At 41.4% G+C, this 27,004-nt stretch overlaps 1 protein-coding gene and 1 long non-coding RNA gene across 3 annotated transcripts in view; both read right to left on the reverse strand.

Annotated features, from left to right (window-relative positions):
- Positions 1-117: 117 nt before the first annotated feature.
- Positions 118-6,043, reverse strand: ntmt1 (N-terminal Xaa-Pro-Lys N-methyltransferase 1). Its single transcript, XM_079657809.1, has 4 exons — positions 5,897-6,043; positions 2,805-2,964; positions 1,966-2,218; positions 118-924 (listed from the first exon to the last, which is right to left on the reverse strand). Exons 2-4 carry the CDS (start codon positions 2,961-2,963, stop codon positions 668-670), a joined length of 669 nt encoding a protein of 222 aa, XP_079513935.1. The 5' UTR covers position 2,964; positions 5,897-6,043; the 3' UTR covers positions 118-667.
- Positions 6,044-9,533: 3,490 nt separating this feature from the next.
- The window catches only part of LOC307023469, a 22,938-nt gene continuing 5,467 nt past the window's right edge, over positions 9,534-27,004 (reverse strand). Inside the window, exon 3 of one of the 2 annotated variants that reach the window (XR_013803713.1) lies at positions 9,534-9,910. This is a non-coding gene — a long non-coding RNA (uncharacterized lncRNA). Of the gene's footprint in view, positions 9,911-23,582; positions 24,053-27,004 lie in introns of those variants that run through there. The other variant, XR_013803714.1, reaches the window with a different exon arrangement.

Genomic DNA, 27,004 nt, shown 5'->3' on the forward strand with positions numbered 1-27,004 from the left:
TGAAGTAGGTGGAACATATTTGACTTTACCAGACCTTACTGACATAGCTCGGTCTCTTTCCTGAAAATGAACAACACCTTTTTTCTGGACAAATAGCAAAGTGTCCAGTCCAGGGGCTAAAACCAAATCATCTCTTTATCATTGATACAAGATCAGAATTTGCGACGATAGCACATAGATCTGCAAACATGTTGTCATTAAGATGTCAAACGTACAAAATCTCTCTTTAAAAACATTGAGAATATGTCCGTGTGAGACTGCTTGAAGATGCAGTCTCCAGTGTGTGATGCTGATGAATCCTGTGGACCCGATAGTCTCACATTCAACAACACTGCCCCCTGTGGGTCATAAATAAATATGCAGAAGCACTAGCATGATGTGTTCCCCATTTCCAAACACATGACAGGGCATCAGACTATCTATTGGACCTGCTGGACATCAAACTGACAGGAAGTGCATGCTCGATTGTGTCCATCTTGAATAGGTGATAGCAAATATTCCAAGAGTAATACCTTAAAGCTCAGAAAGGATGACTCGGCATTCACACTGATGCATGGCGTTCACAACACACACAGCAGATCGTTTCACATCATACGCTGATAGCTGACATACTTTCCACATCATCAGAAACACGGCATATATACAAGGTCTGCGAAGTGAAAGAGTCCTATCTGAGAGCCAGCGTGTGCACTTGGTAGATCTCCTTAGGGAAGTCCATCTGTTGCTCCTCGTGAACGATGCTCAGCCCCGCTCTGCTCACCAGACCGTGCACGATGTCCAGGTCTCGGCACACGCTGCTGTCCACATCGTCGGGAACCACGCCCTCGTACGACACATTGTCCTTGATGACGATCAGGCCGTTTGGCCGCAGGGATTTCTGACAACGCTGCAGGAAATCCACCAGGTGGTCGTCTGTCAGGTGGCCTGCAGGGAGAAGCAGGAGGGAAGTGATGAGACCACATGGAAGGAAGACGTGTTTGAAAAGGTCTGTGACAAGGCAAGTTTATTTATAGCACCTTTCAACACAAGGCAATTCAAACATGAAAGACGTGTGTGTGTGTGTGTGTGTGTGTGTGTGTGTGTGTGTGTGTGTGTGTGTGTGTGTGTGTGTGTGTGTGTGTGTGTGTGTGTGTGTGTGTGTGTGTGTGTGTGTGTGTGTGTGTGTGTGGTAACCGAATATACTTTCGCCGTCTTTATATTATATCTTTATATGTAGATATTACATATAATATCCCCCCCCCCCGTGCGGGCCGAATATTAGAATATTCGCTGCTGATTACTACCGAATATCCGGAGCCCGATAAATGTTATTCGGGACAGCCCTGGTGTGTGTGTGTGTGTGTGTGTGTGTGTGTGTGTGTGTGTGTGTGTGTGTGTGTGTGTGTGTGTGTGTGTGTGTGTGTGTGTGTGTGTGTGTGTGTGTGTGTGGCCTAGCATTACTATACTTGTGGGGACCTAAATCTGTTTACACAGTCACGTGTGGGGACTCGCTTCCCTTATGGGGACAAAATGGAGGTCCCCATGAGGGGAATCATTAATTTTAGGGTGAAGACTTGGTTAGGTTTAGGGTAAGGGTTAGGCATGTGTTGGTTATGGTTTAGGTTAGGATAAGTCTCCAGGAAATGCATGTAAGTCAATGTAATGTCCCCTGAAGTGATGTATACATGGTGTGTGTGTGTGTGTGTGTGTGTGTGTGTGTGTGTGTGTGTGTGTGTGTGTGTGTGTGTGTGTGTGTGTGTGTGTGTGTGTGTGTGTGTGTGTGTGTGTGTGTGTGTGTGTGTGTGTGTGGGGTTTATTTTATTGTTCTTATTTGATTTCTGTTTGTCTGTAATATTGTTAGCTTACATATGTATTCTGCATTTTGTAAGAAATTGTTGTTGCCTAATTTTTCTTATGTACTTTCAGTTATTTTCTAAAATAAAAATGTGATCACAAAAAAAAAAAGAATTATAACGTCAGACTCACCGATGACCCACTGGATCCAGATGACGTCGTAGCGTCCGCTCTCAGGTACAAAGTCCTGCAGGCCGCAGCAGTGATATTTCCCCACTCTCTCTCCTCCCTCTGCCAGGTACGTCTTGGCTTGTTCCAGGAACTCCTCGGTGACGTCCACCAGGTCCACGGTGCTGAACAGAGGCAGCAGCAAACGCTTGGTGATCCTCCCGATGCCCGCTCCGCAGTCCAGAGCGCAGCCGCTGCCCGTCTTCCCTTCACCTTCCTTCAAAGGAAGAAACACACAGGAGGTCAACAAGGGGGAGTAAAGCAGGGACCACCAGAAGCTTAAAGGTCCATACTCTGTAACATCAATTTATTATAGGTCTCAGATATATACAGAGCCTGTCTCTGATTGGCCGAAACACCAAACAGATCAATGCAGCATTACCCATAATCCCCTCTGTTTCAGCTCTGTTTCCAAAGTGCTGATTCTCTGTCTGTTACTTTAGATGAAAATAAGGAGCCCCTCCCCACGCCCCTCTGAGAGACATTTGGTTACAAAGAACTCAATGGTGCTCTCGAGGAGATTCAGGTGATAAGGGGGGGGGGGGGGGGGGGGGGGGGGGGGGGGGGTTACCTTGGCTGCTGATAATAATCCACTGGATGAAGCATATCTCATCTCAGGAAAGTGAAAGTTGATTTTCTGCTCAAAAAGGCTTTAGTCAGAGTGAAGTCACGTGTGTTAAAGTCAACGTTTACGTTTTCAAGCCGTCAGATTTAGGACCCCCTCTCCAGCCGGACACGCATGCACAGTGCATTGTTTACACGTGTCATAAGTCACTTTCTGACATCTTTAAAATGTTTCTTACTCCCAGGAACTTCTGCAGGAAGGCCTTGGATCCGTTGAGGTCGATGTTTGAGATGCTGCCGTAGCCCCCCAGCATGCCGTCTACCGTGGGGGCCACGTCCTTCCAGTAGCCCTCCGCATTGGAGTAGAAGGTAGTCTGACCCTTAGTTATATCACCCATCCTGTCACACAGATAATAATTATTAAAATAATGCATTTTATTTATAGAGTGCTTTTCTTGAAACTCAAAGACACTTAAAAACATAATTAAAACAACACACTTCAAATATATAAAACACAATATTAATTACAGAGTAAAAGCAGTTCTGAAGAGGTGAGTTTAGATTTGAGATTTGAACATGGTGAGATCGGGGCAGTCACGGATGTGTTTGCTTGTAAATAACACGGTTCACTTCACTCACAGAAAACTGCCATGGACTACAGGTTCAAACATAACGCCTTTGACCGTATCAAAGTGAACCGTCTGGTGTCTCACCTCATCGTCTAAATGTAGCCCAGGCTGGGACGTGGATCAGAATAAAAGCCCTTCCCCTTTGTTCCTGATAACTGCGCTCACGTATGATGGCAGGCGGCCAATCAAAAGGACCTGAACTGTACGAATGGTAGTTCAAGCTGATCACGCGGGATGATAGACTTTCTTATTCCAGTGTTTTATTAAGTTGTGCTCAAGCAGCTGCTAAATGAATCAACGTTGACACTTCTGTCCAGTCACACGCATCGTGAAGTGCCGAACGCTCTGACTGTTGTATACCACATGTATGCTTTGTGATGCAGGCATCTCTCATCTCCTTTGGTGAATTCAGCACTCTTCAGTATCTCCTCACATTAACTCAATCTTAAGTGGTGCTTTTGGAGGAACTCTATATAACTTCTATGATTGGTTCATTAAGATCCTTGGTCTGTTACTTTAGACACTCTGATATATGAACCTAGCATTGTGGTGCTAAAGTTGAATGTGTTACCATTTACATATTTGTGTTGAACTGGGGGACTGGTTATATAACACGTCTGTTGGACCGTGCTGCTTTCCTAATGCTGTCTAGCAATGTCAACACATCCGTATTGTTTCATGTGAGCGGTCGTCTGTGTGTTTGCCAAGCTCCATGCTACTCTAAAAATTGATGGCTATTCATCCAAATGAATTTAGCTTTATAGGTTGTATCTCTAAAAATATATAACCATTTCAGCAATGTTGAAAGTGGAGGGGAGCTCTCTGTCACCAGCTTGGCACGCAAGGAAGGACACACACACACACACACACACACACACACACACACACACACACACACACACACACACACACACACACACACACACACACACACACACACACACACACACACACACACACACACACACACACACACACACACACACACACACACACACACACACACACACACACACACACACACACACACACACACACACACACCTGTCATCTCCCGTCTTGTGAGCAGTGAAGACATTCCCTCTGTCCAACATGGAGCACTGAAACTGAACCTGCCTGGATTTTTTAATTTTATTTGAAAGCTACCAACTTGTGATTGGCGTGGTACAGACTGTAGGTGTAGCTGATCCACACATCCTCACAGTACATTTGATATCATTTAAGTAAATATGATGAAATAACACCAATGCATGTGTCCTTAACTAAGTAACACCAAGTTGACTCCGACTGCTGAAGCTGTTAAATACAGTGTTGGAAGAAGTACTCTTACTTTAAAAGGACAAATACAATGGTCTTTAGCATCACATTATACTTAAAGTACTTATCCTGCACAATGACCCATTTCAGTAACAAAGTATAATCAGCTAAATGTACTTAAAGTACTTGTTATGTAGAAAGGATTGGTCCCAGTGTTATATTTGAATGATTATTATATAGCCTTTTACTGTTGAAGTTGGTCAATGTGGACCAAATGTAGATACTTGAAATACTGTGTACATTAGTAGTGAAGTACTGCATTATACCATATCAGCATATCATGTTTATGTATGTACACAAAGTAACAGCGAGTGTTAAAGTAAATGTAGTAGAGGAGAAGTATAAAGTAACAACAAATGGAAATACTCAAGTAAAGTACAAATATGTCCAATACTTGAGTACATGTACTTAGTTAGTTTCAACTACTGGAGTATTACAGACAGTCCAGTAATATTTAGGGACATAGTGATAGTATTTTGAGGTATTGAGTATTTCAATGTGTTGCTACTCTGTACTCCTATACTCCGCGACAGTTCAGAGGTAGATGGTGTACTTCTACTCCACTACATGTATTGAATACCTTTAGTTACTTCACAGATGTGGATGAATGATGTGAAATCTAATCAAGTGTTAAATCAGACTTTAGTTCCACCTGGAGTAAATCCACAAGCTACCCTGCAGTATACAAAGTCATTCAAACTAGCTGCACCTTTACCAGCTTTGAGAACACTTTCATGATCAATCATTATAAAACATATCATATCTATTATTCTGAAATGGACCAATCTGCACAATGACTACTTTTACTGTCGCTACTTTCACTATATTTTGATGAGAATACTTTTCTACTTTTACTTGAGGAACATTTTGAATGCAGGACTTTTACTGAAACAGAGTATTCCTACACTCTGGTACTTCTACTTTTACTCAAGTACAAGATCTGAGTACTTCTACTTTTACTCGTCTGAGTACTTCTACTTTTATTCAGGTACAAGATCTGAGTACTTCTACTTTTACTCAGGTACAAGATCTGAGTACTTCTACTTTTACTCAGGTACAAGATCTGAGTACTTCTACTTTTACTCAGGTACAAGATCTGAGTACTTCTACTTTTATTCGGGTACAAGATCTGAGTACTTCTCCCACCTCTGTAAATAAGAGACAGTAAACCAACCTAAATAAGCTTCTACAGATAACTCTCCCACCACACCTTGAGTTTTTAAATGTACATCATATTTGAGTGACGCTGATGTGGCCTGCACGTGCTAAGGGATATGTAGTTTTAGCCGAGCAGCTAGTTAGCCTTTAGCTTTGTTTCCAGGGGAAAGACTACCTCTGGTCTTTCGGACGTTATATAAAAAAACATTCTGTAAATATGCACTGACCTCGTCTCGTGTCAGCGCCAGGTCCCACACCTTCATTAACCTCTCACGCGCTCACAGATCCGCGCGACAACCCGGTGTCAACGCTTCACTTTTCTATTTGAGACGTCATTTCCTTATTTGGTTCCCGCAAGGAGGACAGACACGAGCTCCCCTGCTGGAAGATCTTAACATGTCCTCTTACACTCATTAGAGGATTTGAATGGTGATTTTTGGTTACCTGATGTATAATGATCAGAGGTGGGAGAAGTACTCAGATCTTGTACTTGAGTAAAAGTAGAAGTACTCAGATCTTGTACTTGAGTAAATGGAAGTACTCAGATCTTGTACTTGAGTAAAAGTAGAAGTACCAGAGTGTAGGAATACTCTGTTACAGTAAAAGTCCTGCATTCAAAATGTTCCTCAAGTGAAAGTAGAAAAGTATTCTCATCAAAATATAGTGAAAGTAGCGACAGTAAAAGTAGTCATGGTGCAGATTGGTCCATTTCAGAATAATATATATGATATGTTTTATAATGATTGATCATGAAAGTGTTCTCAAAGCTGGTATACTGCAAGGTAGCTTGTGGATTTACTCTGGGTGGAACTAAAGTCTGATTTAACACTTGATTATATTTCACATCATTCATCCAGATCTGTAAAGTAACTAAAGGGATTAAATAAATGTGTACGTGTCACTGTAATGCGGATTTTCAGATATATTTACATTTTTGGAGCAAAGAAAGTGTGGTGTGAGTTTGGGGCAATTCTTGTTAAACCTCTGTGTTTGAATGCCTATGCTTTTGCACCGTACTGCAGGCTTCTTTATTATCAGAGATGCAGTATTTGCACAATAGGGACTCTTACATCTGTAGTGTGTATCTGAACCACAGGGGGGCAGTGCAGCACAGAGCTCTGAAGGACCAGCTCCTGTCCTGTGCTCCTGGGAAATCTTTGTAAGAGCAGTTTAAGTCATGCTCTGCCTGTGCACTTAGTTATTTCACTCTAATCTGCTGATGTCTGACAGGGTATTACCATCCTGAAGTTATGCAAATGTGCATTCAAATTCCTGTTGATTATTCACACGTCTATTTTCAAGAAATCCTGAGGTGTTTTCACAGGATAGCATGTACAATGTTGACAGCTGTATTTTAGGTTGAGAGTCATTCAAAACTTAAAGGTCACCTATGATGACAAATCCACTTCTTCATGTCTTTTATACATCAACATGAGTCCCTTCTGTGTAAAGAGACTCTGACAGTTTCAGGAACAAAGACTCTTTTTGTCCTGATCCATTTATATAAAAACCTGTCTGAAAATGAGCTGATCAGATTTTGGCCACTTTGTGATGTCACAATGTTTTTTTGTGCTGTGTAACCATTAGCCAATCACCAACCAAGGTAACCCCAGCACCATTGTGTTTCTTTAAACCAATCATCTCTCAGAGGGGCGTGGCCAGCAGCAGCTCATTAGCATTTAAAGCTACAGACACAGAATCAGCACTTTTGAAACAGGGCTGAAACAGAGGGGATTATGGGATGCTGCAATGATCTGTTTGGTGTGTCAGCCAATCACTTCAGAGACTTTTCTTGACATGCTTTTTGGTCAAGCGTCACTGTTGGAAGAAAGGTCTATTATCATCTTTGTTGTTGAAATGGCTAACAGCCAGCATTTGCTTATTACAGATCCAGCCGATGCAGAGCTTTATTTGGAATGGCCATGTTTCTGATCAGTCTCCTGACACAATATCTGCCTTTTAGCTGCTCAATGCTCCATTATGTTCTCCAACTGAGTGTGCCTGTTATTCTCTGCTGAGCAGGTATCGTGTAACGCCGGTTATTTGGAGCTTTTTGCTGAAAAAACGCTGCCTGCTGCTGTGACTTACAAAGACACAGAGCTGAGAGAAGGAACCAAAACAGAAAGGCTGTGGGCCAAAAAAACGGAAATGAGCAACTCTTTTCATACTCGGGTAGTCATGTCGTGTCACATCGTTTATATACAAATACTGACTCTAAATGTAATTATAACAAAGGTGCTTCTCAGATGAGAAGCAGTGGGCGTATGTGTGGTTTTTAAAGGCGATCTACAGTCGGCAGGAAAAAGAGAAGATACAAAATGTAATTTGAATGACACCTGCAGAGAGATTTGTTAGATGGAAAAAAGTGGATTTGTAGCTGGTAAACTCCCCCCTTAATTAAACCCCGAGCCTGTTTTTCAGGTTTCAGGCTCGAAAATGACATTCCCAGAACAAATGACCATATCTTCCCTTCTAAAAGGGTTAAATTAATAATCTTTTTTCTCAAAATAATGATAAACCTGTCAGTTGGATGTAGAAAAGTCAGATTCAATATAGATGTTTTTTATTTTAAAGAAAATTCAGATTGAACATGGTAAAAAACTGTAAATTATAGTGTCCGTCCAAAAGATATTTTGTACTTATGGTGAAAACTAACCTTGGATGATGGGTTAGTAGACTAAAAACTTTAGGAATCCAAAGTACAACATATAAGAAGTACCCCGTATCAAGATTGATGCAAAACAAGTGATATTTGACATTTTTAGACAGATTTAGCCAAAGAAAACCTCTTCTAGGGCCATTTGGGTGGATTTTTCATATCTCTGACTCCCCCTGCTGGATTTTGACATGTGACATCTCTTTCTAACCGTCAGAGCCAATGGAATCGAGGGGAACTCCCACATAGTCCTTATTTGGTCATGTGTGTGTATTATACTGCCGCATAGCCAAGACCGGAAGCAGCAGCCACTCTGGTGGCTACCATTAGCAGCTAACTTTTGCTCTGCGGTTTTTACATAAAAATGGAATTATGGATTATAAATCATTCCAATTATTGCCCAGGAACTTTATCAACCTATGGATTAACCGATTCAGCCACGTTTTTTCTCGTTTTAATGCCATTGAACACGTCTTTTGATCAGATTAACAGCTACGGTGAGACGATCTCGCTAGAGGCTACGTAAAGGTACGTGTTGTGATGACTGTCTTTGCTTCCCCTGTCGCAAATTCAGATCACTCAGTGATGATACTATATACCTAAATAATCTGTGGAACCTTAGCTTTAATCGGAGATCTTGTATGTGCAGCTACGATAAGTAATAAGGGTACTTTTATCTTGAGTTCTGTGCCAATGTCCGTGAGCATTTTTCGCTAAGGGGTCATTTAGATGCTTCTTATGAGACTTGTGTTTTGTTTTGGTAAAAATATTTTATATCATCAGTTAGCTGAGATTATTTCCGTTAATCTGGTATAACACATTAATAGGTTCTTAAATATTAAGATCCCCTGAGACACAGTGTCCTGGAGAAAAAAAACAGGGTCCCCGCCGGCGGGGACCTTGGGGCTTAACAGGTAACACCCCCATCATGCTCTCACTGCTGTGGTTTGGACTGCAGAGGCAGATGTACCTTAGTGTCACCACAGCTCTGGTTGTATTTAAATTAAACAAAACAGAAACAGCAGCTTCTGAGTGAAAAACCCTTTATTTCTTGGCATGCTGAACCACTTCAGGGGGTTTTGTGGATCTATAGCACTGTAGACTCTACATTTAAAAAGTCAACCAGCCCAGTTATTCAATATGTGTTTCTACTGGCAGCAAATCACATGAAAAACCAATGCGTATACTTTCTACCTGTATACCATCTCTGTCACTGGTTTAATGTTGAGTTTAGTAAGAGTCAGACTGTCTGATAATCTTTTTTACATCTGTCTCTTTTAGGTCAATTGACGCCCATCATGTCAGTTCATGATTTGTTTTCTTGGTGCATATTCCTAAATGAATTGTCAATAAATAATCAAAAACAAGTTGACAGACATCGGCCCAAAAGCAGTTGCTATAGTCTTTTAATTAAATATGTTATATCTCCGAACACATTGATTGTAATCCCCGCTGCTTCGACATACAGATGCTCCTCATTCTGTAGGAGCGACTTCACATCTTCACTCTGTAATGGTTTCTTATAGCTGGTGTTCATCAGACCAGTGGACTCGGCGGCAGATGGAAGTGTGATCCACCCATGAGGCTGCAGGGAGGGAGACAAAGAGAGACAGAGAGAGACGCACAGTGAGACAGACGGAGACACATAGCTATTCAAACTTCGCTGTTCTCTCCCAGTCTTATTGGAAAACTGTCCAGAGTGAACTCAGCACTGAAATTAGATATTGATCCTTCTCCCCAAACTCCAGCGCTCCCCATCCCTCCCTCTCCAGACCTTCCTTGGGTTGCACATGTTCCCTCCTTCCCTCTCGTTCATTTGGGACTCTTGTCATTTTGGCGCATCAGGTGCATCCTCACAGTTAGACATGAGGAGCATTACGAGGACGTAAGAATAGAAGAACCAATGCAAACACCTTCAGATGCATGCCCACAGATTACATTCACCACGGAGTGTGATATATGGTTTGTAGAAACACAGGAATATTTAGAAGTATCTGCACCAATTGGACTAAATCTGTGTTTTAATGGAAGCACTTCCTGTCGTTTTTTGCGTCTCCGAGTGATGCTTTTCCTGTGTGTTGCCTAGAAACAGAAGGAGGAGGTGATGAGTGAAGGTGAGCCAGAGGGAGAGAGAGAGAGAGAGAGTGTGTGTGTGTGTGTGTGTGTGTGTGTGTGTGTGTGTGTGTGTGTGTGTGTGTGTGTGTGTGTGTGTGTGTGTGTGTGTGTGTGTGTGTGTGTGTGTGTGTGTGTGTGTGTGTGTGTGTGTGTGTGTGTGTGTGTGTGTGTGTGTGTGTGTGTGTGTGTGTGTGTGAGAGAGAGTGGGGGGGGGTTGTCACTTTCTTCCTGGCAAGCTTTCGTGGATTGTTCTATTTCTGTTCTCTAACATTCCTTTGAAATAGAAAGTCTCAGTGATACGATGCGTTGCCGAGAGCAACGTGATCATTACATCCACTTTGAAGCAGTCAGAATGTGGATTTTATGTCAGAGAAACTATTGACATTCAACTTTCCTCCAAGACTCAAAGGCTTTATTCTCACAATGTCACATGCACAGGAGCTACAGTAGATATGGTGACTGAAACAAGGTTTTATTAAATATGATATGTTTGGATTATAATGATTGGTTATATTTCACATCATTCATCCAGATCTGTGAAGTAACTAAAGGTATTAAATACATGTAGGGGAGTAAAAGTACACCATGTACCTCTGAACTGAACCGTAGTGGAGTAGAAGTACACAGTAGAAGAACATGGAAATACTCAAGTAAAGTACAAGTACCTCAAAATTGTACTTAAAGGTGGGGTTAGTAATTCACTTCAGAAACACTTGTTATATTCCATGGAATGCTCTTAACATCCGATAGCAATGAATATCTGAAATGCTTTGAAAATAAATACATAATAAATCTCATCTCTGGAAGCCGTAGTACTGTAAAAAACACGACCAATCATCTGAGCCGGCCCGGCTAAAGTAACTGGATGGCCTACCTGCCTGTCAGCCTTCCATCTGTGCACAAACTTATCTCGTGCCCTCATTGGTCATGTGCACGTTCGTGTGTGTTGGAGGAGGGGCTCTGTGAGGAAGTGGCAGATTTTTTCCGGTTGTGTATTTTCAAATTCTAGCGCACTCGAGCTGGTTTCTCCATTCTTACCTCCCCCACCTTTAAGTAAATATACTTTGTGACTTTACACCACTGGAAAATGTGCATTTTAGACGCAAAATAAGTAAAGGATAAGCAAGGCTCGTACGTTTTTGCAAATACGGCTCAGTAGCGCCCCCTATTGTGCGATAGTCACATATAGTTTCTCCGAGCAAGGCAAATAAAGAACCTTGAACCTGGCTGTTTAAGGGAGAACAAAGATTCCTCTGTCTTCGCATCTCGTCCTCTGATCTATCCAGCGCTTTAAAAAAATATATGTCTAAAGCCAATATAGAGGAGGCAACGAAGTTCAAATACAAGTCAAATATCTTTTTTTTAAAAAGTCTACTAATTGTAATTATATGACATTTTGAACCTCGTCGGTGGTTGAAATGTAAACATCTGCTTAAGCCCCTCCCCCACTTCTTCAGCCCTTCACATCTGGTTTTTCTCTTTGGTCTGAAAGGTTACAGTTTGCGTTCATCATGGGGGCGACGGACTCTTTGTAGTAGTCACGGTATTCATCGGCTCCTCATCCAGTTGGCAGTGATGAAACCTGAACCTGTGATAAAAAAGAAGTAACCAAATCCGCTCTGAAAACACAATGTGAACAACAGCGACTCCGGCATGAACTTACCCCATAAGAGCAACTGTGGCTTTGTGAGATTACATTTTAAGGGCGACTTCTTCAACGTCTTTCTGAACTTTTCTGAAATATATGGTCATAGTTTAGTGTCTAGCTCCTATAGTCCCAATGTACCCCAACGTTTTATGTTAGAACTGTACAGTACGGGTCTCCAGCACATACAAACTACCAGATGCTAACTTTCATATGTTGGGCAATTTGCACAATTAGCACAAGTTGTGTTATACCATTAATTACCATCATAGCCTACATTTTTGAGTGTTTTGGGGGGTTATTGGGGAGTCCATTTCTGACATTTTCAACATCCAAAATGGCAGCTTTGGAAGATTTAGGGGACCTTTGAACACCCTTCATGACATTAGCCTGTGTAATGTCGAGCTACAGCATGATCAACATTGGTGTGTGTGAAGTTCTGTGTTCAGATATGCACATCTCTGAATCTATTACCCAACCAACACTAGACCAAAGGTGCATTTCAGCATGTCGTGCTGTGGTGTATATTACTAGTATCTGATGCTTCAGGTTCATCAGCACCGGAGAGTGGCGCTGGTTTTTAGTGTCAGAATGAACCAGCCTGTCTCTCAGAGAGCAAGAACACTTGAATGAATGTCAATATATTTTCTGAGGAAAAGAGCGCTTCGACTTCTGCTCTGCTTCATCCAGAGGTGGGAAGTAAGTAGATTTACTCAAGCACGGTATTTAAGTACACTTTTGAGGGATCATATATATTATTCTGAAATGGACCAAACTGCACAATGACTACTTTCACTTTGGGTACTTTCACTATATGTTGATGATAATACTTTTCTACTTTTACTTGAGTAACATTTTGAATGCAGGACTTTTACTGTAGTATTCTTACACTCTCGTACTTTTTTACTCAAGTACAAGATCTGAGTACTTCACCTTTTACTCAAGTACAAGATCTGAGTACTTCTACTTTTACTGTACAAGATCTGAGTACTTCTACTTTTACTCAAGTACAAGATCTGAGTACTTCTACTTTTACTCAAGTACAAGACCTGAGTACTTCTACTTTTACTCAAGTACAATATCTGAGTACTCAAGTACAATATCTGAGTACTTCTACTTTTACTCAAGTACAATATCTGAGTACTCAAGTACAATATCTGAGTACTTCTACTTTCACTCAAGTACAAGATCTGAGTACTTCTACTTTTACTCAAGTACAATATCTGAGAACTCAAGTACAATATCTGAGTACTTCTACTTTCACTCAAGATTTGGGGTATTTGTGGAAGTTGTTTTCCTATAGGACCAAAGTGGACTGCAATAATGGAAGAAGTACTCAGATGTATTTTGTAGTTATGTAAAAGAAGAAATACCTAATTGTAAAAATAATCTGTTACAAGTAAAAGTCCAGCATTAAAAATCTTTCTTAAGTAAAAGTACAAAAGTATCGGCATCAAAATGTACTTGAAGTACCAAAGGTAAAAGTACTGCGTAATGGCCAATTTCATATATATGAATGTAATTATGATTATTGATGCATTCATGTGAATACAGCTGGTAAATGTAGAGCTACAGTATTTGTAATAACTTCATAAACTGCTGCTGGTCACCTTAAGCTAGAATAATATGTTAAAGTTCATTAAAGTGTTTTTTGTATCAGCTTATAATCTAAGTCCTAAAAATAACTAAAGCTGTCAATAAATGTTGAGTGGAGTCAAAAGTGCAATATTTGTTTCTAAAATGTTGAAGAATAAGGTAGCGTGAAATGGAAATACTCGAGTAATGTACAAGTACCTCAAAATGTTACTTGTGTAAATGTGACTGCAAAACTAGAATATTTAAAAAGGGGGAAAAAATTAAGTATTATTGTCAGCAGTATCTGCGTGCCTATACATGGCAGAAGAAAAATAACCGTGTGTGTGTGTGTGTGTGTGTGTGTGTGTGTGTGTGTGTGTGTGTGTGTGTGTGTGTGTGTGTGTGTGTGTGTGTGTGTGTGTGTGTGTGTGTGTGTGTGTGTGTGTGTGTGTGTGTGTGTGTGTGTGTGTGTGTTAACCCAGCTCTCTGCTCATCAGTGGCTGTGTGCCGCTGCTGGTGCTGAGAAAATGTTGCACATGATTTATTCAGGCAGTAATGTGGCCTCTTTTCATGCAAGTAAAAATCCATCCTTATCTCTCTGCAGCTCTTTCTCTCTGCGCTGCTTTTGATTCCTTTTTTCTTCCTCGTGGCAAGCACGGCAGCGGCAGCATTTCCTTCTCCTCTGTGTCACCTCCCTCCCACCCTCCTCCCTCCCGCTGCTTCCATCCTCCCTCCCTTTCCGCTGTGTGTTTGCAGATGAAACGGGCAGCCTGCCAGTATTTCATATTTCTTGGCAGCAAAGTGGCTAGCCAACTTCCTGGGGATGGGGAGTGGGGAGAGAGGGGGGGAGTTTGGGCGTGCAAAAGGTTACATTTGCACAATGTGTCTGTGAAAAAAACAGCAAAGAAGAGGTAGGGAGGGAGGGAGGGAGTGAGTGAAAAAGAGAGAGAAAGAAAGAGAGGGAAAGCGGGGCCGGATCAGCTAAACGACTGCAGCGTTCTGGGGTAATGGAAAAAGCCCTCGGGGGGAATATTCAGTATGCAGGAGGATCGGGTTGCATGCAGTCATTACAATGATGTCTGTCCCTCTCTGTTTCTCTTTTTGTCTCTGGAATGTTCACTCCCCTCCGACACACACACACACACACACACACACACACACACACACACACATACACACACATACACACACACACACACACACACGCACGCACACGCACGCACACTTACCTCACCTCCTTTCCCTTTCTCTCTCTGTCTGCGTGGAGGTGTGCTTTAGACTCTGAGCGGGTTGAATCGTAGCAGTTCTGAGGGTGTCTGTGTGTGTGCATTGCAGGGTGTTACTGCTGCTGATTATATACCAATACATCTCCACTGCAGAGAAACTCTTTGTATGCTCCGTCCTGCTTTGCTGCCAGGAGTGACTGAATGTGAAAAGATAGTGGGAGAGTTAGACAGTGGAGGAGAATCAGAAGTTTGCCTCTCTACTTCACTTCCCAATCAACTCAATCTGTCTCTGTTGGGAAAGCTAAGGAGAGAGGGGCTTTACATAATGTGAATTATATATGTAACATATTATATTTTACACAGGATCGTTGAAGGTATATATGATGTCACTGGCATAAGCTGACTATAAACCAGGGGTGGAGCTCAGATACTTTTTTACTGAGGAAAAGTCATATTTGCTGTTGGCCTATGCGCATAAGGAACAGCACACATGCTGCCTTTATTTGCTTGCTAAAATTCAATGTTGTCATTGTAGACGTGTCTGTTTTCAAGGGTGCAACCATGCCAGGCTGCGCTGTTATCTGAAAGTAGTTTGTGTGTAGTTTGTGAAATTAGTAACTGTTGAAACGCAGCACCGCTCGTCCAATGACGACGAACAACCAATCACAGCACAGCAAGACATACTTCCTGTCGTCCGTAACACCACGCTAAAGTTGATTATTTAAGTGCAGGGCAACAATTACAATCACAGGACTCAAGCTTTGCACACTTTATATATTGCATGAGTTCAGTTGCTAAAATGTCACATGATCAAATGTATTTAGGACTCTTTACAAACATCAATATCTCTGGCTGTCTCACAATAACAATGAAATATTAGTTGAAAGCCTGCTGCGTCACTACAGACAAGAGGGACACGGATCAAGGCCCGTGATTTGTCTCAGATCTGGTACTTCAGTAAAAGGAGAAGCACTCAGATGTTGTACTTCAGTAAAAGTAGAAGTACTCAGGTCTTGTACTTGAGTGAAAGTAGAAGTACCAGAGTGTAGGAATACTCTGTTACAGTAAAAGTCCTGCATTCCAAATGTTCCTCAAGTAAAAGTAGAAAAGTATTCTCATCAAAATATAGTGAAAGTAGCGACAGTAAAAGTAGTCGTTGTGCAGATTGGTCCATTTCAGAATAATATATATGATATGTTTTATAATGATTGATCATGAAAGTGTTCTCAAAGCTGGTAAAGGTGCAGCTAGTTTGAATGACTTTGTATACTGCAGGGTAGCTTGTGGATTTACTCCAGGTGGAACTCAAGTCTGATTTAACACTTGATTAGATTTCACATCATTCATCCACATCTGTAAAGTAACTAAAGGTATTAAATACATGCAGTGGAGTAGAAGTACACCATGTACCTCTGACTTGTAGTGGGGTGGAAAGAACAAAGTAGCATGACATGGAAATACTGAAGTAAAGTACAAGCACCTCAAAACAGTACTTGAGTAAATGTACTTAGTTACTTCCCAGCTCTGCTTAAGTGTGTTGCACTCTGAATATCTTTCCTCTTCTCCAATGAGTCGACTGATCTAAATTAAAATGCTCGTTGACGAGGCTCGGTGTTTTTCAGCGATGCCTTTGAAATAACAGCCGGCTCCACTGCTGAAATAATTCCCTCTCTTTCCCTTTCTCTCTATATCCCTGCCACACAGAAACAGACAACCACACACACACACACACACACACACACACACACACACACACACACACACACACACACACACACACACACACACACACACACACACACACACACACACACACACACACACACACACACAAACACACATGCACGTGCACACACACACACACACACACACACACACACACACACACACACACACCCACCCTCTCCCTCCCCCGCTCCCTCTTTGCTGTGCTGCTTCTATAATTCAAATTCTGTCATGCTCGTTCCAGACTGCTGGCTCCAGTCTCTCTCTCTCTCTCTCCTCTCTCTCTCTCTCTCTCTCTCTCTCTCTCCTCTCTCTCTCTCTATGTCTCTCTCTCTCTTTGAGGGACAAAGCTGACAGAACCACACACAGACAGAAACACCGAGCTGCACTAAACAGCAAATGTGAAAAAGCCTGCTGTGCATTTGGATTCTTGCAGGAACACTGAGCTCTCCCACATCTACGCTCATTATTTTACTCTTTGTTTCTCCCTCAACTCTGATTTTGCAGTAGAATCAATGGACCGTTTTAATGATCCACTTCAAATGGGAATATTAGTCCCTCGTATTGGCCGGGCTCTATAACATGGCATCTTACACTTTCAATATAAGGCTGGATAGATGGTCAGAGCTGCCGTCTGGTAACGCCCATCATCCGGTTTGTTTTTGTGACTTGACTGAGATCCTACAGCCTCAGAAGACATTATGCAACTGTTTCAGAGGCTTTATATTCTCCATGATTAGCAAACTTATGGCACATTTCCACCGCAAGGCCTCGCACGGCTTAGTACGGTATAGTTAGGCCTTAGTAGGCCAGGCTCACTTTATGCTGCATACCCATTACTGCCCCAGTTAAGTAGCTGGGGCAGTAACTATAGTAACTAACCGGTCTCCATTCAGAAAACACGCATTTTAAAAGGTGTTTCGCCTGCCGTCGGTCTGCAGACTTGTGAAAGCATTAATTCATGGTTTTTACTAACTGGTATCAGTATGTTGTTACTCCGGCATCATTTTGAAACGTGTATTACAATTAAAGGTGGGGTAGGTAAGTTTGAGAAACCGACTCGAGATACACTTTTTGTTATATTCCATGGAATGTTATTAACATCATAAAAAATCCATAAAGAAATCACCATCAGTGGAAGCCGTGGCGCTGTAAAAAGCACGACCAATCATCTGAGCCGGCTAAAGTAACTGGATGGCCTACCTGCCTGTCAGCCTTCCATCTGTGCACAAACTTATCTCGTGCCCTCATTGGTCATGTGCGCGTTCGTGTGTGTTGGAGGAGGGGCTCTGGAAGGAAGTGGCAGATTTGTTCCGGTTGTGTATTTTCAAATTCTAGCGCACTCGAGCTGGTTTCTCCAAAATGACCTACCCCACCTTTAAATCACGGTCAAATATATTCATCTTGTTGTAGTTGTAGCCCCCTTGCCAGCGATTCTCTCACTAGTTTAACATACTCAGCCCGGTTTGTTGGCCCGGAAAGAACCTGGATACTGTGAAAAAGTACCCGTTAGCCGGAACTACCCCTAGTGGAAACGCAACAAAAAACTATCTGGGTTTGGCACGGCACACTTAAACTGTGCTACGCGCTGCAGCGGAAATGCACCATTAGTATCTCGATGTCATAATTTTTCAATTAGTAAAAGCTTTTACTTCACAGATGTGGATGAATGATGTGAAATCTAATCAAGTGTTAAATCAGACTTGAGTTCCACCTGGAGTAAATCCACAAGCTACCCTGCAGTATACAAAGTCATTCAAACTAGCTGCACCTTTACCAGCTTTGAGAACACTTTAATGATCAATCATTATAAAACATATCATATATATTATTCTGAAATGGACCAATCTGCACAACGACTACTTTTACTGTCGCTACTTTAACTATATTTTGATGAGAATACTTTTGTACTTTTACTTGAACATTTTGAATGAAGGACTTTCACTGTAACAGAGTATTCCTACACTCTGGTACTTCTACTTTTACTCAAGTACAAGATCTGAGTACTTCTACTTTTACTCAAGTACAAGATCTGAGTACTTCTACTTTTACTCAAGTACAAGATCTGAGTACTTCTACTTTAACTCAAGTAGAAGATCTGAGTACTTCTACTTTCACTCAAGTACAAGATCTGAGTACTTCTACTTTTACTCAAGTACAAGATCTGAGTACTTCTACTTTTACTCAAGTATAATATCTGAGTACTTCTACTTTTACTCAAGTACACGATCTGAGTACTTCTACTTTTACTCAAGTATAATATCTGAGTACTTCTACTTTTACTCAAGTACACGATCTGAGTACTTCTACTTTTACTCAAGTATAATATCTGAGTACTTCTACTTTTACTCAAGTACACGATCTGAGTACTTCTACTTTTACTCAAGTATAATATCTGAGTACTTCTACTTTTACTCAAGTACACGATCTGAGTACTTCTACTTTTACTCAAGTACAAGATCTGAGTACTTCTACTTTTACTCAAGCACAAGATCTGAGTACTTCTACTTTTACTCAAGTACAAGATCTGAGTACTTCTACTTTTACTCAAGCACAAGATCTGAGTACTTCTACTTTTACTCAAGTACACGATCTGAGTACTTCTACTTTTACTCAAGTACACGATCTGAGTACTTCTACTTTTACTCAAGTACAAGATCTGAGTACTTCTACTTTTACTCAAGTATAATATCTGAGTACTTTTTCCACCTCTGGTCAGTATTTACAATAGATAATCCAGGGTGCCAATTTCTGTATGTTAACTTTTAATGTCAAAATATTTGTATTTGTAAAGTTTAGCAGGTGTTTTGGTATTTATGGAAGTTGTTGAGTAAGATAACAAAGGTGTAATCTCCATGGTGAAGGAGAACCTTGAGTACCTTACGGCTTCACCTTCTTAAATGGCTTGGTTGATTGAGGTAGACTTTAGCTCTGAAGCTTCTCACCATCAAGACTTTCTGAGATCATTGCATAGATGTCGTTTTTGTCCGAGCTGAAAGACTCAGATTCCTTTCATTTGAAGCATGTGCTTAGGAGTTCCAGGTTGTTGGTCTTTGGGAACTTTGGATTGTCCAGCAATGATGATTTCCATCTACCACCTAGCTGTTTGGAGACTTCTGTTCTCCAACGTTTGTTCCTTTGGGTATTGAGTAGAGGATCTGTGATGATGAAAGCCTCATCTCTTTCGACTCCACTTTGAGCGATATAATTACTAACAAAGAATTACTAACAAAGCACTTATATACTAATAAAGGACTGGCTTATCTAAAGCCATTCTTTCCTTTACACGGATCAGTCGTCCTGGTCCCTTTGCAGAAACACAGCCCCAAAGCATGATGTTTCCACCCCCATGTTTCACAGTAGGTGTTCTTTGGATGCAACTCAGCATTCTTTCTCCTCCAAACACGTCGAGTTGAGTTTTTACCAAAAAGTTCTATTTTGGTTTCATCTGACCATATGACATTCTCCCAATCCTCTTCTGGATCATCTCAATGCTCTCTAGCAAACTTCAGACGGGCCTGGACATGTACTGGCTTAAGCAGGGGGACACGTCTGGCACTGCAGGATTTGAGTCCCTGGCGGCGTAGTGTGTTACTGATGGTAGCCTTTGTTACTTTGGTCCCAGCTCTCTGCAGGTCATTGACTAGGTCCCCCCGTGTGGTTCTGGGATTTTTGCTCACCGGTCTTGTGATCAATTTGACCCCACGCGGTGAGATGTTGCGTGGAGCCCCAGATCGAGGGAGATTATCAGTGGTCTTGTATGTCTTCCATTTTCTAATAATTGCTCCCACAGTTAACAAGTGGAGGACAGAGGAGGCTCTTAAAGAAGAAGTTAAAGGTCTGTGAGAGACAGAAATCTTGTTTGTTTGTTATTGACCAAAAACTTATTTTCCACCATAATTTGCAAATAAATTCTTTAAAAATCAGACAATGTGATTTTCTTTTTCTCATTCTGTCTCTCATAGTTGAGGTATACCTAGGATGAAAATTACAGGCCTCTCTCATCTTTTTAAGTGGGAGAACTTTCACAATTGGTGGCTGACTAAATACTTTTTTGCCCCACTGTATTTGATTCTGTTTTTTTCAAGTTTGTATGTTGGTCGAATGTACTTATTGTAAGTTGCTTTGGATAAAAGCGTCAGCTAAATGCAATGTAATGTAAAAAGCCAAAAGGAGGGTTGGATATCCTACTTCACCTTCAGTGGTAATCAGATGTGGATCTTATTTAGGTTTCTCAAAGTTGTAGTTCGGTTCTAACAATGTTTTCTTGAGTCAGAGATGATCTAATTGACTTGCTTACAAATCTCCTGATTGCCATAATACAGGATCTCCACGGAGAAGGATCCATTTGCACAGCTGATCCTTCTTGCAGCCCAATTGCTTTTGATGATCCAGTATTTCCTTTTGAGTTAGAGGAGCACTTCCACAATGACCAACCAATGTTTGATCGTGGTTGAATAAAAGCTAAGAGAAGTGGAGATCAGAGTAGCTGAATGTTTGCTCTGCTCTGGCATTGCCCACTTACTCAATCTGCATCCAACTGTCAAGGTTTCTTTCTGGAGCTTTTCAAGCATACGGCTTCTTTTCAGGACTTGTTCCTTTGTTAGAGGAGTAACACCACAACAGAGGAGTGGCTGTTGGATGTATTAGACAAATGATTCCCAGCTTGGACAAGATCTCCCATAGAAGAATTTGCACGGTTGGTTTTTACCATGTGTGTAGGGAGTGGCAGATAATCCCAATTTCTGTTCCCGTTGTCTGGCTACTTGCCTAAAGTGGTCGGTGCACGCATCAGCTCTCCTCTGCCCCACTATCAGTCATAGCATGCAACCAAGGTTCCCACTGTGGGTTGAAGTAATGTGTTGTGACCCCGAGGTAACAGTGATTACTTACAGAGGTCCAGTAGTCTCCAGTGAACACACAACTGTGTTTGCCTGTCCCAACGCGTCCTCCCCTCCTCCCTTTCATCCTCAAAGAGGTTGTTTATCTTGATCATAGCGGTGGCGCTTGAAGGCAATTCATATGTTAGATGAGATGCAAATGATTTTATTGTGGAGGACCCTCGTCCTCCACAATGTTAGGAGAGCCATTTGGTCGCTGTACAAACTCAATCTACTCTGATGGTAACATTCATTTAATTTCTACAAAACATACATTTGACCGTGTTCTTGTCTAGAGAACCGTCATTCTCATTCAGAAGACTTTCCCTTCTGCATTTGAGGAGTGTTTCTGCTCGCCATCCACACAACGTTAGCTCTCCGTCGCTTCCTGATTTTGTGCAATTCAAAAAAATGTATTTCGTTTTTATCAGAAGACAGAGCAAAGTCCTTAGTATAAGTAATTTGTTTCATTGAGCTGGTGTTTCGTGGAGCATTTTTCAATTAAGTTGGACACGAATACATTCGGTGATCGAGCAGACCAGGGTCAGTCTTGCCAATTTGTACTTAGTGTGAGTCTGAGTATAAATACTCCACATCGTAGGAGGCTGAGGGTGAACAGTGATCTCTTTGAGGTTGGCTGGATGGTGTCTCTTTAGTATCCAGCATGCTGACTCCATACTGTCCAATGGGAACCATATCCAGCTGGAAGTGGTGTGACCTCCCGGTGAAAGGAACTGAAACCGAGCTGATTGAATCATGTTATTTTGAGTAATTAGTTTTATACTAGTGTACATTATACAGGTCCAGGGACCACAGATGCAAATTCTACATTTGGCAACATACATTTATTTAGTGTCTGGGCCAAATAATCCAATGAAAAAAGTGTAAAATAAGTGCTATGGGTTGACCTTCACCGTTTAACCAGCCCTACTGGTCCGGATATTATCCTGCGAACAGAGAATGTGTCAACGTGGTTAGATTGTGTTTGTTTCTCATGAGAGCATGCGAGTTATCACTAAACATCAGATGTGGGAGAAGTAAAGTATTCTCATCAAAATATAGTGAAAGTAGCGACAGTAAAAGTAGTCATTGTGCAGATTGGTCCATTTCAGAATAATATATATGATATGTTTTATAATGATTGATCATGAAAGTGTTCTCAAAGCTGGTAAAGGTGCAGCTAGTTTGAATGACTTTGTATACTGCAGGGTAGCTTGTGGATTTACTCCAGGTGGAACTAAAGTCTGATTTAACACTTGATTAGATTTCACAACATTCATCCACATCTGTAAAGGAGCTAAAGGTATTAAATACATGTAGTGGAGGAAAAGTACACCATTTACCTCTGAACGGTGGGTAGAAGTACAAAGTAGCATAAGATGGAAATACTCAAGTAAAGTACAAGTACCTCAAAATTGTACTTGAGTACAGAACTTGCTAACCTACACAAATGAAACCAAAATGATGTATGGCTAAATGGCGGGGTTAAGTGAGTGATTTTTAAAAATGTGGTTGCTACCATCGTTTTATATAGGAAAACAAAACAATAAGGAGCTGGATTATCTCATAAATAGGACTAAATGTCTTTATTTTTTGCCCTACATAATAAATGTTTACTACCATAGCTGCAAATGTGAGATTCTTTAAAACCGTGCAGGACAAACTTGAGATACGTGAAAAAAAGAAATCGTTCAAAGCGTTTCTTAACGGCTGCTGAGACAAACCAAGACACAGAAGGCAACGAGAAGCAGACAAAGCTGGAGAGCTGTGAGCAGAATGTTTGCAGGCTTTTTTCTGTTGCACTGCTCCCCTCCCTCATTCCCTCCACCCCAGTTAGCTGGAGACACACAGAAACACAGGCCGTCTGGAAAAAAAATGGAAGCAAAACGGAGCCACACAAAGGCAGCTTGCTTTCTCCATCGCCGGCTCACTAATCGGCGTCTTTGCTGGGCTCGATGCATGCCTGTCGCCCGTTACATAGGCAGTATTGCCATGGAGACAGGGGTCTGAGTAATCATTTGTGCAATGACCCCTATTCTCCAGAGGGAAGACGGAGGGGGGGGGGGGGGGGGGGGGGGAATGAAAGCAGAGCCAGCAAAAGCAGAGGAGAGGGAGGGAGGAGGGGGAACGAGAGAGGGAGGGGAGCAGCAGAGCAAAGCAGCAGGACCCAGACGCTCACAGAAAGAAAAAGAAAAACAGATTTTCTTCAAACCAGCAGCGAGGAAAGAACCCTGTATGGTTTTATATAACACACAGAAAACTGGGATTCAGTTAATGATGGTGGTGGGAGGATGAATACTAGAATAGAAAAGCAAAGGATCATCTTGTGGAGAACAGAGAGAGATGGAGAAAGGACAAGAAACATACTTTGTACACAGTGAGAGAGCTTTTAATCAAAGCCATGATATGGAAGTTGGAGCTGGTCATTGAGCCATTGAACATTTGGAAAACCCATCATCCTCTGGAGACCTTGCTCGTCCAAGGCTAGTTGTATTGCAATGGTTTAAAGATGACTTGCTTTGGAAGTCTTGGACAGACCGACAGACCAAACTCCACCCCACCTGAAGTACATAGAAATATATAAAAACACACAAAACACAACTAAACGCACCAACACCTGATCTTCATGACATCCAACTGAAAGTAAGCTCACCACTAATGAGATAATGCAACGTATACCTTCAAGGCATACAACGATATGCTCATGTTCTAGCGAAGGTGCAACCCAAGGAGAGATCTCATATAAAAGACCCCACAATGTGTATTCTATTATTCCAAATATGCTTTCAATGGCAGGTGATTAAGAATTTTAATTTCCGGACTTGACTACGTAACAGAAGCTGTGAATTGCTCCGACACTTTCTGTTGACCGTGTTTTCCGTACTTGGTTATAGTTTGTTTAATTTGTTTATTAAACACCATGAACTAGGACGGACTCTTCTACGTCACAGTGATGAGCAAAGTTAAAGGTGGGGTAGGTCATTTTGGAGAAACCAGCTCGAGTGCGCTAGAATTTGAAAATACACAACCGGAACAAATCTGCCACTTCCTCACAGAGCCCCTCCTCCAACACGCACGAACTTGCACATGACCAATGAGGGCACGAGATAAGTTTGTGCATGTGCACAGATGGAAGGCTGACAGGCAGGTAGGCCATCCAGTTACTTTAGCCGGCTCAGATGAATGGTCGTGCTTTTTACAGCGCCACGGCTTCCACAGATGACATATTTGTATGTATTTATTTATTTTACTATAACAATAAGTGTTTCTGAAATAAATTACATACCCCACCTTTAAGCCTCTCATTGGGAGTTGTGCCGCTAACGTTAGCATTTTTAATTTTTTTAACCGATTTGAGCTCATTTCATTTCATTTCAAACCTTTATTTAGACAGATTGGTCCCTTGAGATCATCGATCTCATTTACAAGGGAGACCTGCATCATTTAGTTCCACATGAAACATAAAAACAACAAACAAACAAACAACAATGGTGTTCATATGTGCAGGTTAAAGGTGGTGTAGGTAATTTACTTCAGAAACACTTTTTGTTATATTCCATGGAATGCTCTTAACATCCCGATAGCAATGAATATCTTAAATGCTTCGACAATAAATACATAAAAAAATATCATCTCTGGAAGCCGGAGTACTGTAAAAAGCACGACCAATCATCTGAGCCGGCCCGGCTAAACTAACTGGATGGCCTACCTGCCTGTCAGCCTTCCATCTGTGCACAAACTTATCTCGTGCCCTCATTGGTCATGTGCGCGTTGGAGGAGGGGCTCTGTGAGGAATTTTTTTCGGCTGCGTACTTTCAAATTCTAGCGCACTCGAGCTGGTTTCTCCATTCTTACCTACCCTACCTTTAACACTAATTTAATTAATTATGAAAGGAACCCTTGCGATGTTAACTTCAGGGTCTTCCTACAAAAATACGTCATCACTGCAAAAATCTTTTCGGCTTCAGAGACACTGAGCAACTGTCATAGATATGGACAAAGCACGATCTCTTTATACATAATCCATGTAGCATTTCCCTCCGAATAATGGTCGTAGGCTTTACTGATGAACCAGAATTTATTCAAACTCCAGACCCAACGTAAGAGCTTGAGCCTCTTCGGGGGGTGCTAACATTTAAATATACAGTCCGTTCTTCTCTTTCTCCGCCGTTACATAGAAGATATTACTTTCTCCGTCACGTTGTTTTCAAAAGCTACAACCACTTCCTGTCAGCCTTGTTAACTCGCCTTCAAAATAAAAGCATACAAACGAAACAGGAAGTTCACCTAAATTACATTATAAGATATATATAAAACTGCAACGAAAGCAACAAAAACAATGCAACATCCCCTTCAGTTTCAAATAACACAAATTGGGTTATCTACAATCCATACCCACCTAAATAACTCCAATGCCTCTATATTTCCTGTTTACCCCTGAGAGGAAGTTTTTCTCAGTGAGTTCATCAGAGGATGTAACATCTTCTACATTACACACTGTCTTTGACCCATAAAAAAAAAAATGCATTAATTAGTGCAGCTTTAATATTTGGTATATTATTATATGGTGATGTATCTTTATCTAAGTAGGATTTGGCCATTTTAATAATAGTCTCTGAACCTATCGGCACACACACTTACCGTCACAAACCCAGGGCACAGTGGGTATTGTTGAAATAATCTATATTATATGATGTGATGTAAGCCATGCTAGTGAGTTTATTTTGAGTTTCATCCGTTAGTTTATTTAAAGAGACCATGAATGTGCACATGTCTGTCTGCAGCTTTTTATTGAGCGTAGGACCTTGTAACATGTGATTGAATAAGGTCCAAAGGTATAGTGCTGTGTAAACTAAAAATAAGTGTATAAAACCTGTGAGATTCTGTTATTCTTTAGACAGACACATGTACTCTCGGTCGGACTTGACTCAAGTATTCTGGCTCTTATAGCAGCGTGTCTGTGTTTCTATGTTGTTATATCTTGTTTCGGCTCCACCACAATATTACTAACTAATATTAGCCATTTTATCGGCTGACCGAAGTCCTGGTGAAGCGTGCAACATGCAGAAAGAGAGGCTGGAGCTGCGTGAATACATTATTGTTAAAGGAGAACTGCAGTATCAGCAGGTGGAGTTTTAATGATGGCAAGCTTCAGTAATGGCCAATCACCTCGCCTCCTCTAATCCTCTTTGAAGGCGCAACTGCACCCAGCCTGGAAATCACGGACATGCTTTCATTTAGCAGTTTCTGCATGCTCAGCCACTTCAGAGGAGCAGTCTCAGCTGGGCGGGGTGCAGTTCACACCTGACCACACCCACTGAGATGTGAGGTGGTGAGAGTGCAACACATTAAACCCAGTTGAATTTAAAGGTCCCCTATTTTACTGTTTTTCATCAATATATTATAGCTCTCAGATATATACAGAACCTGTCTCTGATTGGCTGAAACACCAAACAGATCATTGCAGCATTACCCATAATCCCCTCTGTTTCAGCCCTGTTTCCAAAGTGCTG

The sequence above is a fragment of the Notothenia rossii genome (genome assembly GCF_949606895.1).
Source record: "Notothenia rossii genome assembly, chromosome: 11".
NCBI classification, from domain to species: domain Eukaryota; kingdom Metazoa; phylum Chordata; class Actinopteri; order Perciformes; family Nototheniidae; genus Notothenia; species Notothenia rossii.

What these genes read in the sequence shown, in the direction of transcription:
- ntmt1 (XM_079657809.1), bottom strand. Translation starts at nt 2,963, where the DNA reads ATGGGTGATATAACTAAGGGTCAGACTACCTTCTACTCCAATGCGGAG. An exon ending in TCCTGCAGAAGTTCCTGGGA is followed by an intron (nt 2,219 to 2,804) that starts GTAAGAAACATT and finishes CTTCCTTTGAAG; the next exon opens with GAAGGTGAAGGGAAGACGGG. An exon ending in CTGGATCCAGTGGGTCATCG is followed by an intron (nt 925 to 1,965) that starts GTGAGTCTGACG and finishes TTCTCCCTGCAG; the next exon opens with GCCACCTGACAGACGACCAC.